The sequence below is a fragment of the Leptopilina boulardi genome, unplaced genomic scaffold, assembly GCF_019393585.1.
Source record: "Leptopilina boulardi isolate dan_hultmark-lab unplaced genomic scaffold, ZJU_Lbou_2.1 LbouV2_273, whole genome shotgun sequence".
Taxonomy (NCBI): Eukaryota; Metazoa; Arthropoda; class Insecta; order Hymenoptera; family Figitidae; genus Leptopilina; species Leptopilina boulardi.
The window spans coordinates 1989212-2001289 of NW_026137833.1; the positions used below are offsets into that span (position 1 = coordinate 1989212).

A 12078-nucleotide genomic window follows, 5' to 3' on the forward strand; every position below is an offset into this window, starting at 1 on the left:
TAAAAATTTCTCAATTTTTAAAAAATTCGACCGCCATATTGGATTCGACATTTTGGATTTTGAAAATTTGACTTCAAATTTGTAAACAGCGACCCCAAAAACCCCTAGATATCAAGATTAAAGTAAATCCGTTAATATTTATAAATTTTTTTCTCTCACACAAAATCCACCATGTTTTTTGAGGTTATGAAAAAATTCCTGACGACTTCAGATTCATAATCAGCAAATCTAAAACCATATAATACACCTGATCTTGTTAAAGAATCTTTTCATCAATTTTTTTTTATGGTTCTGTTCAATGTTAGTTTTTGAAAATCCAAAATGGCGTATCCAATATGGCGACAAAAAAGATATTAAACTATCTAGATTTGCTTGAAACTTGATACTCGGGGGTTTTTGAGGTCGCTGATTATGAATCCGATATCAGTTTTTGAAAATCCAATATGGCGTATCCAATATGGCGACCAAAAATTATAAAAATTCACCAGACTTTACTAAAACTTAATACACGAGGATTTTTGTGTCACTGTATCCGAATTTTATGTCAGATTTAACAATTTCAAAACTGTGATTACAATTTTAGGTATTGGAACAATTTTGCGATAAATGAAAATTTTAACAATTAAGAAATAATTAAAAAAGCCATAATGTCTTTTATGTTATTAATTAAAAAGAATCTATAAAGAAAACGTCAGAGGAAAATTGATTAATTATCTTATTCATTAATTGTATTGATATACGCATCAATAACTTTTTAAAAAAATATTTATTTAATTATTTGATTTTAAATCAAGTTTTTAATTATCAGTAATAATATTTGTATATAATTTTCATTTTATAATAACGAACCTTCAGACTGTGAAATATTCATTGTTTCTTTGAGGTTATGTCATCTCTTACATTTGAATATATTTAAATATATTAAAATAATTTTTCCATCATTATTTGCAGAGCGTTAAATATATTTAAAAAAAAAAACTTAAATTTTTGACAACCAATTTATTTATATATATTATGTTTATTTTATATTTATTTTATATTATATTTACTATTTTATCAAAATAATGATTTTTTTCTCTAATCCTCATATGAATTGTAGTCAAAGTAAAAATATATTTAATGTAATAATAATAACAATAAAAAAAAAAAATTTCATAATTAGAAAAATTTATCAATAGCGTATTCGTTTATAAATGAAAGTCCTTGAAAAATTTATTGTTATAGAATAAATAAATTAAAATTCTTAAAAACTAGAGCGGGACATAATAAAAAATAATTAACAAACTATTCGTATATGAAAATAATGAAAGAAACAATAAAACTGATCAAAATTGCCTCTTCGTAATGGAATGAAAGTAATTAGTTTCCATTGAACCTGTTTATGGATCCGTGTATATGCGAAGGTTTCTTTCACTTATTGTTGTTAATTTGTCATTGAGAAGGCAAAAAAAAAAAGAAAAATAAGTATAGAGATTCCAGAGTATGATCCCGGCTGTGTTGTTAGTTAATCTGAATGTAACAAGACATACAGTGACCCGGCTACAATGACCAGGTAGGACGGGCCTTACGACTGATTGTGAGGCGTTCGCGCATTATATTATTCAAGAGTGACACTAACCCATGCAAGCATTCGACCTAAAAGCGATAAGCCTACAAAGAATAATAAGAGTGGTAGCACACGTATGTAAGTTAGAGTAAGAGAGAAAGAGAGAATGTTTGGCGTGCCCAGCCCCACCCAAAGGGGTGTAAGGAGGTAGTAATAGTAGTAGTAGTAGTAGTAGTAGTAATACATTGAACACCTAAGGAAAATCGAGTATAAAAGCTGTGACAAACATTCAGTAAGACAGCACAACGTCCTCATCAATTCAACTATCAACAATTAATACACAAAAAGTAAAATTTTCATCATGAATTTTGCTGCTTGTTTGCTGTTAGCCACCCTTGCAGTGGCCACTGCAGCTCCATCTGGTCTTTGGGCTGGACATGGAGTTGCTCTTGGTGGTCCAGTATTGGGACCATCGGCTCTTGCTGGACCAGTTCTTGGACCAACTGCTCAAGCTGGACCACAAGTTGGACCGGCAAAAATCTCTGGTGCTGTTGATGGTGGTGCTGTGGTCACTGGTTCCGTTCAAGGACCATCAGTTGTATCAGGCAGTGTCACTGGTGGAACCGCTGTCACTGGCTGGGGTGGTCCATGGGCTGATGGTGCTTGGGGTGCTGGACATTGGGGAGCAGGAAACTGGGGAGCTAATCCCTGGGGTAAGTATTTTTCACTTCATCATCTTCCAAATCATCTAATAACAAAATTATTCAGTAATACAATGAGTCCTATTGAGGACTCATCAGAAAAATTCTGCTGATTCTGATTTGGAAAATTAGGATAAATAATATACTGGAGAATTTACATTGATCTTTAAATACTAAACCTTTTTGCAATACGTTAAATTTTGTACTACCAAAGATATCTTCTTTCTATGCAAAGAATGTAAATTCTTTATAACACTGATTGATACTTCTGAAACTTAGGGCCAGTTTCATTAACTTCGATTAAGAGTTAATCAGTTATTAAATCCCTAACTGATTAACTTTTAATCAGAGTTGGTGAAACTGACCCAAATCTAATAAGATTTGTTTAATCAAAATTAGTCAAAAATTATTAAATTCCCAATCCTACCAAGATCTTTAATTTTAAAAATCCTTCTAAATTAAAGTCCCTGTCAGCATTTGGATGTTTGATATATTCAACGGACGTCTTACTGATATCATTTGATGTGAGGAAATTAAGATAGTCCTAAAATTTCCCTAATTTCCTTGGACCAAATGATATGCCTATGAAATCCGTAGGACATTCCGAATATCCAGATGCTGTTAGGAATTAAGTCAAATTAATTCTAGAACACCAATTGTTAAATTATAAATTAAATCCTTAATTACATATTAAACACCTAATTAGAAATTAAATCCCTGTTTAGGAATTAAATTCATAATTAACAATTAAAGTTCTAATTTTTCCGAACGAAATAATATGCTTATGTAATCCAGAGGACATTCCGAATATCCAGATGCTGTTAGGAATTAAGTCAAATTAATGCTAGAATATCAATTAATAAATTAGAAATTAAATCCTTAATTACAAATTAGATCCCTAATTAGAAATTAAATCTCTGTTTAGGAATTAAATTCCTAATTAATAATTAAAATCCTAATTTCCCCGGACCAAATAGTAAACTCAAAATGTCCATAGCTCATTTTGACTATCTAAATGCTGTTAGAAATAAATTAAGTTTTGCCAACAATTAAGTGACCGAATTACAAAAAGTAAAATCTAATCATCACTATCAATTTCTTCCACTATGAAAATTCTAATAAATCCCATTAAATTATTTCACAAGTATTTTTGAATTAATAAAATTTGATTGTTCCACATTAAAAGGTGTTGGTCATGGAGGAGCTTGGGGAGCAGTTGTTGCTGGACCAGTAGCTGGACATGCATCTCTTGCTGGACCAATTGGAGGACCAGTTGTTGTTGCTGGACCATCGGGACACATTGCTGCTGGACACGCTGGAACTGGAGTTGTTCATCGTTTAGGAGGACATTGGTAAAACTTCTACCAACCCTTCACCGAAAATCCCGACTGAGCTTTTCGACTATCGCGCGACCTCATGATTTATCCCTCGACAATGCCATGATCTCCATTCGTTTACCGCTATAGTACCTCTCTCCCGACGCAAAAAAAAGAAAAATTATAAATGCGTTTTAATTTTGTGTACATAACAAAAGGTTCATCAGTATACATATTTTATAATAAAGAGCATATACAACTTGTAATTATAATCGTTTAATTCCATTCGAAACCCTTATTGGTCAGTGTATTTTATTTATCAATTCGAAATAATTAAGTGGATTCATTGAGGAATACGCTTCATATGTATTTAAAATAGTTCGCTCTCTTTCTCTCTCTCTCTCTCTCTCTCTCTATCTCTATACGCATGCAATTTCTCTTTGAATAATATATAAACATGTTTGTTGAATTATAAACAGGCTTATTTTGAAATGATATGAACATATGACACTTCATAAATATTTCTGAATGAAGTTAATAACTATGTTTAGAGTTTTGCGACATAAATTAACAATATAAGAAAATCACATATTGTTAATTAAAAACAGTGTTGAATAGTAAATCATAAAGTCAGTAAGCTAATAAAACAGAACGTAACAATATGTTTATTGCAACAGAAGAAAATGAAACTGATTGATTTTATCATTTATTTTGAATTTTAGTCATTTTATTTTTTTTTAAAGAGACAACAGATAAATTGAATTAACTTGTTGAATAAATATATATAAAGTTAATAAAATTTAAATTTAAATTAAAAAAGCATTGAAATAATGAAGATTGTGAATTAGTATTTTGTCAAAAGAAAAAATTCTACAGTCCTGTCTCTAGGAAGATTTACACCTCTTGTAAGACACACCTTAATAATTTCATCATTTATTTTGAATTATTCCATTATGAACAATAAAAATTGTGGTGACAATAATTGTGATTGGAAATTTTTATTTAGATTTCCTTTTGCAATCATCGTTCCATTAATTTTATTATGTCAAATAATTCAACTATTAATACTTCAATTTCTTACGTTATTAGATCAATGATATAATATTAAAGAAATAATCATTTTAAATAATTCAAGATTCCTTTTGGAGTTCGACAAAGATACTTGTAAATAATATGTCGCGTTGCTTAACGTAGGAAAATGACTAGCCTACAATAGTTCAAAAGTGCAATAATGTTATCTTCTTGGTTTAGGAAATCATTGAGGCGCAGAACTTTCTGTCATTCTAAACATGACAATAAGTGTGGGAAAGTCGTCACTTGTCCCTTTTGTTCAAAATCAACACTAGTCTTTATCACAATAGAAATTTGACTAAGTTTCCGGTGCATTAAAAAGAAAGTAAATTCACTCTGTAGCATAAACAACAATTCGAGGAAAAAAATTAATGCAAATATATTTTTTAAAAATTAAGAACAAAGAACGAAATCAATTAATATTATACAAACAGATTTCAATACAACAAGTTTATAACAGTGACAACACAGGGAGTGTATAACGCAGTAAAAGTGCATCAAAAACAAAAGACTTCTGTTCCGCTGTAGTAAGAAAATTTGGGTCAGACGCCGGTAACATCATCCAAGTAACGCGGTCTTCCTGGAAGACATAAAATTAGCAGCACAAAAGGACAATAAATTCCTTAATGCAGGAAAATCAAACGGATACCCAACGGTTATAAATAAAGGATTTTAAAAAGTGAATAAAGGATATTGTTCAAGGTTATTTTAAAACCTAATTAGATTAAAGGATTTGTAATAATTATTATTTATCAAATTATTATTTTTCTTTATTAAATTAGATAAAAACAAAGATAAATCTAAAATTAAAAAGAAAAATTAGAGTTTTATGGATATTTTTGATGAAACTCAAATAGAAGTAACTGATGTTAAAGAAAAAGATGATTGTGAATTAAATGAAGAAGATAGAGAAATTCAAGATAAAACTGAAAGAGATTTTGATAATTTCATGCGCGAATTAGGTGTAGGTGTTAAAAAAAATAAAAAAAGGTTTAGCAACTGTAGCAACTCAACAAAAAGAAAATTATAATAATTGCACAAAAGAAAGATCTAAAATTAAAGAAAAAATTGATCAAAATAAACGCGAAATAGCAGAATTAATGATTAAATTAAATGACAGAGTAGACAAAAGTATAAATATAAACAAAAGAGTTTGCGAGATAGATTTTCCTTTACTTATTTGCGCGAATTAGAATATTATATACATCTTAATGATATAACTGATATCGAATTTAAATATTCAATTCAATCAAGTTTAGAGAGCATATCTAAAGAATGATGGAATTTAGTCAAAGCAGAGAAAGATGATTATTTAAATTTTAAAGAAAAATTTTTCAATCGTTTCTGTAATGAAGAAATTCGTTTTAAAAACAATTTGGTAATTATAATCCAAATCGTCAATTAACAAGATCGGCATACGCGATAAAAATAATAAATAAAGCCAAAGATTTAATTCCACTACCTTCAGAAAATGAAATTATTATGAAAATTTCTGTATACATTTTACAGAAGACATTCAAATTGCTATTATTGTTAAATGTATTAAAGATTTAAATAATTAATTAGATTTGATCAAGCGTGTCCAGTCAATTCACAAGGAAATTTTTTTAATCGTAATATGCTGGAAATTTTCAAAATAATTCAAGAAATAACTCTGATTAATAGTCAACGAGGCTATCAAAACAAACAAAACAATTATTAAGGAAATCAAAATAAAAATAGGTACAATCCGAATTCACAACTTAATTTTAATTAACTAAGTTAAATCAAGGATTACATTAGGGAATATCATAGGTTTATAGAAATTAGTTGTTCTTGTGCAAAAGCAATCGTGCTTTGCACAAGATGCATGTAAAACATTCATTTATTCATCAACAATTAACGACATTTTAATAATTGTCAAATGATAAAATAGTAAATTTTACTAATTTGTATTTACATCAAATTAGTAAAGTAAATTTAATCTGAAATTAATTAAGGTAATCGACTCATTGATTGGATGAGATTCTGTTTCTTGAAGGTTCAATGGCAGCGTTCCTGACCTGTATTGGGAGATCTATTGTGCCAACTATGCCAGTACAATATACAATACCTACGACGCCAGTGGTAATTGAAGGAAATTGCTTCAACGCTCCTCCAATCAGTATACTATTCTATTGGTGTCGTGATATCAACGCGTTTCCTTCCTCTTATCCAAACATCCATGGTGTACTCTGACCGAACCCTTATTTATGACTCCATTACTGTTGAAGAATTATTTAACAGAAATTATTAGTTTGCATTGAAATTAATAAATTAATTCCACTTTAAATAAATATTATTCTGTAAGTATAATACGAAAGTTATATTAATTTTTTAAACAGAATTTGACTTCAATATAAAAATTTAGAATCTTCTAGAACTGTGGAAGTATTTAATTCTTAGAATTAATTTTTTAATTAAAAATAGAGCAATTTAAAAAAACAATTCCGTTAATTCTAAGTTATATTTATATTCATTTCCAAACATGCAGCATAATGATTCACTGTCGAGGTCAAAAGTTTATAACATTCAAAAAATGTTCTTTTTTTTAATTTAAAAAAAATTAACGCAAGTTTCCAGCAGATGCTTCGCGCTAATGAATTTCTCATTCAAGAAACGTGCACTTTAATCTTACATCCTGGTTCTACGAATGAATGTACATATATGCTCCTGGAGCACACTTGTTATAATATATTGTAGAAGTCTACACATATGCATGCATGAACTTAGAGGGTGAATGTTGGTGTTAGACACTGATGACAACGCATTTTCCATGAACCACGTACCGCGTGAGCTCCTGTTCTAGAACTGCTTTCTAATTGTTTCACTGCCAAGAACGATGTTAATCACTTCTACTTTTTATAACAGTTCTTGCATACTCCATTAATTCAATATCTATTAATACATTTAGTGGCTTCTATTATTCTTAAAGTAAGGCGCGTATTATTTAATTCAAGTTATCCTAAATAGTAATTAGATAAAAATGAAATAATATCTTTTTTTTAATACTTTTAGAAAACGCCTGTTTGGTTCTATTATTTTTGTTAAATCTTTATCATATTTTACTATAGAATTAAGAGTTTTATTAACAGTTGGCATATCGAAAATAAATTGCAATTTATCAAAATATTAGATAATTGTAAAAAATTATCATTAAAGGGAATACAGATCGAAAAAGACGATTGTAAATATCGCTCCTGCTTTTCTCATCAGTAGTTTTAGGCAATAATTATTAAATTATATAATATTTGTAATATACTATAAGGAAGGATTTGAAATGGGGAGGAGAGAAGGGGAGAGAAATTCCTTCACCAATATTAAATTAGAAAATTAATTGATAAGCTATTTGGCATACTTACCATAATGGTGTCTATACGTGATACCATGAAGAAATTTATTTTTTTTGCATTGTATTAACGTTATTTAATTTAATATCCACTTTTAAATAATCAAAGAATTTAACTGACGCTCCAGTTATAAATTGAAAACACCATAAAAAATAATCCGATAGAGATTTAAAAATATATTGGAAATTATTCTGAAGCACGTTAAATCCAGTGAAAGAAATAATTTTAAAACAAAACATAGATTTCAATAACAAAAAATACAAAACTCAAACCATTCAAAATAAATATTATTTTTAATGCCAATTTTTGTGTTATAAACGTTTAGAGGAGAAACTACTTTTTTTAAAAACTGTAATAACTTTTATAATATTATTCATTTCATACGTTATATACGATAAATTAAAAAAGCTATCACTCTTTTATGACTCAAGAGTATATACGTTACGTTATATAATGATCTATTTATGAAATTGGCATTTTAAAAACAAATCGCTATTGGTGAAAGATGCCCCACAAATGGGGCGTCTTACACCACCTGTGGCGTATCTTCCAAAAACTCGCAAAATGTTAAAAAAAAATTTGACTCGATATAACTATCATTAAAACTTCTGTTTTCAAGTGTACTTACGATTATAATTACGTTTATTGCAATCGAAAACACATCGAAAGAACAGCAAACATTTTTCGAAAAATAGACAGGACCAAATTCACAGAAAAAAAGGTCGGTAAAAAGTTGTAAAGATACAGGATAAAAGTCGTTACGATACAGGGTAAAGGATAAATTTGTGATGGATAAAAATGTTACTAAAATATTACTAGAAAAATGGATGTCATATTTGAGTAAACTGTCTAATTTTAATAAAAATATTTGTAATTTTACACTTAACTTATTAAATCCACAAATTTTATATAAATAAGTAATTGCACGTGGAAATATTTTTCCTATAATTATTGTCTATTAATAAAAATATCTTTGACTAATACAACTGACAGCTGACGACAGTACGTAAATAATAATCAGAACTGGGAAATTACAACTCAACGTCTGTATTGTTGCACGAAAGCAGAGTTGGGTAGTAACTGAATTTTTTGTGCATATTAGGCTCTGTCACTTGTGACGTTAGAGTCGATTCTAGGTGTGACGTCAGAAGCCTGGAGGGACAACAAACAGACGACACAATGTTATTCTTATGGGGAAGAAGATTAGTTTCTACTTTCATCAATTTTATTCATACTTTAAACACGGAAAACGCTTGTTGACATATAATAAAATTAAAATGTGTGTTGATAATTAATTTTGTTATATATTTGATTCATTTGCATTGATAGATTCTCTGAATTCGTGATAAAATATAAATTTTGAGGTTAGGGGTGTTTGTTTACTAATCACATTTTACATTTTAACATTATTAAACAATATCCAGTATGCATGTTATTAAAAAAGATATAAAATATATATTTTAAGTGGGAATTACCGCAGCAATAAAAGATTTCTAGTTAGTAAACAAACACCCCTAACCTCAAAATTTATATTTTATCACGAATTCAGAGAATCTATCAATGCAATTGAATCAAATATATAACAAAATTAATTATCAACACACGTTTTAATTTTATTAGATGTCAACAAGCGTTTTCCATGTTCAAAGTATGAATAAAATTGATGAAAGTGGAAACAAATTTTCTTCCCCATAAGAATAATATTGTGTCGTCTGTTTGTTGTCCCTCCAGGCTTCTGACGTCACACCTAGAATCGACTCTGACGTCACAAGTGACAGAGCCTAATATACACAAAAAATTCAGTTACTACCCAACTCTGCTTTCGTGCAACAATGCAGACGTTGAGTTGTAATTTCCCAGTTCTGATTATTATTTACGTACTGTCGTCAGCTGTCAGTTGTATTAGTCAAAGATATTTTTATTAATAGACAATAATTATAGGAAAAATATTTCCACGTGCAATTACTTATTTATATAAAATTTGTGGATTTAATAAGTTAAGTGTAAAATTACTAATATTTTTATTAAAATTAGACAGTTTACTTAAATATGACATTCATTTTTCTAGTAATATTTTAGTAACATTTTTATCCATCACAAATTTATCCTTTACACTGTATCCTAAAGACTTTTATCCTCTATCTTTACAACTTTTTACCCATTTTTTTTCTGTGTTTAGCACTTTTAACTGCATGCTGATTTCAATTCTCAGCCAAAAAGTAAGGAAAAATAATGCGCGTTAATGAACTTGCGTAAGGTTAGATGTTCTTTGTAACTAACGCCATCTGTGATTAACACTCATAAATTTCAAGAAATGTAAAAAATATCTTGTATGGTGAATCTTGCCCCGTGGTGCAACCAGCCATTTCATTGAGAAAAGAAATATTTTTATTTGCAAAAATTTTACAGACAAATTTAATAACAACTTTTGTTTACAATTTTTGCTTTGAGACAAACTTTAAAAGACATTTGACTTTACTTTCTATGCGTGATTCACCACTAAGAAGAAGAAGAGAAATAAAAGTTCATAGAAAAGAAAAAAAAAATATATATATATTAACTAAATTAGAACTTTTAATAATCGCATTAAATATATGTGTAATTTACGTTATTAAATAAATTATCACTATTATATGAGGTTTGTGATGTTTGTTAAAGTAAACAAGCGAACATTGTGAAGAGCATGTATGCGACTTTGTATAAGTTAATTAAATTCAAATACTCACCAATTTCTGCCTCGATGCCATTTTCAATATGATTCTAGTATATAACAATCTATGCGAGCACCAAATGGCTTCTAGGCGTTGCTTCGTGTGTTATATCTTGTTTATTTAATGACTGAAACGAACCAGTTCGTTAAAATTGTAACCAAAACTTTTGTTATCAATCTCAACAATATAACGCTTCTATATTAAAAACTTTCGAGTGTTTGAATTATTATTACACCGTCCGACAAAATTCAAATTCTTTTTTGGCCCACAAAAAAATCCAACATTTTCGGAAACTAGGACCCAAAAAAAAATACCCGTGTCTGGCTGTTTTGATAGATCAAGTCGTTTGTGGTTTTTAGGGGTGAAAACAGCCCCTAAATAAAAAGTTACAAGATATCTTTTAAAAATTATTAATATTTTATAAAACTTGGTATCTGGGGGTTTTTGGGGTCGCTGATTATTAATCTGATGTCAGATTTTCAAAATTCAAAATGGCGGTCAAAATTTTAAAAAGTTATTAAATTTTTTTTAATCCTTGGTATCTAGGGGTTTTTTGGGTCGCTGATGACGAATCTGATGTTAAATTTTCAAAATTCAAAATAGCAGATATAAAATAAAAAATTAATAACTTCTTAAAAATTTGATCGCCATATTGAATCCGCAATTTTGAATTTTGAAAATCTGACATCAGATTAATAATCAGTGGCCCCGAAAACCCGCAGATACCAAGTTTTATAAAATATTAATAATTTTTAAAAGATATCTTGTCACTTTTCATTTAGGGGTTGTTTTCACCTCTAAAAACCACAAACGACTTGATCTAACAAAACGGCCAGACAAGGGTTTTTTTTGAGTTCTAGTTTCCGAAAATGTTAAATTTTTTTGTGGGTCAAAAATTGTGTCGGACGGTGTTATATTTGACACGAGAGAAAATAAGAATATTTGATATAGAATCAAATAAATATAGTTAGTCCAATCATCTATATATGTTAAAATTTATAGCATAAAATTTACCTTTCAGATAACTGAATATCTTTTATAATTTAAATTGTAATTCTTGCAACGATTTTTTTTAAATCACATATATAATAATAGATTTTATAAAAAACTGCAATGCGGTTACAAGAGACGTTGAAAAACGTCTCACTATATATATATATATATATATATGAATTGAACTCTAAGAGGCATCTGAAGTATCTATGTGACTTGAAACATCTGTCGAATCCGGATCAGAGACTTCTATCACTTTCCTTTCAAAGCGATGAGAGACACAAACGTGCAAGGATTTCTGACATGTTGTTGACTGTTATTTTACACAAAAGCGTTGCATGAAATCATTAAATAGAAATACACATGTTTATA

General features: G+C 28.9%; 1 protein-coding gene across 1 annotated transcript; it reads left to right on the top strand.

The window, feature by feature from the left end:
* Window positions 1-1830: 1830 nt before the first annotated feature.
* LOC127281569 (cuticlin 2-like) lies at window positions 1831-3829 on the top strand. The gene is made up of 2 exons (XM_051305324.1): window positions 1831-2259; window positions 3434-3829. Exons 1-2 carry the CDS (start codon window positions 1908-1910, stop codon window positions 3601-3603), a joined length of 522 nt encoding a protein of 173 aa, XP_051161281.1. The 5' UTR covers window positions 1831-1907; the 3' UTR covers window positions 3604-3829.
* The last annotated feature ends 8249 nt before the right edge of the window (window positions 3830-12078 follow it).

Coding starts and splice junctions, on each gene's coding strand:
- LOC127281569 (XM_051305324.1), top strand. CDS start 1,908: ATGAATTTTGCTGCTTGTTTGCTGTTAGCCACCCTTGCAGTGGCCACT. Junction 2,260..3,433: donor CTGGGGAGCTAATCCCTGGG/GTAAGTATTTTT, acceptor CCACATTAAAAG/GTGTTGGTCATGGAGGAGCT.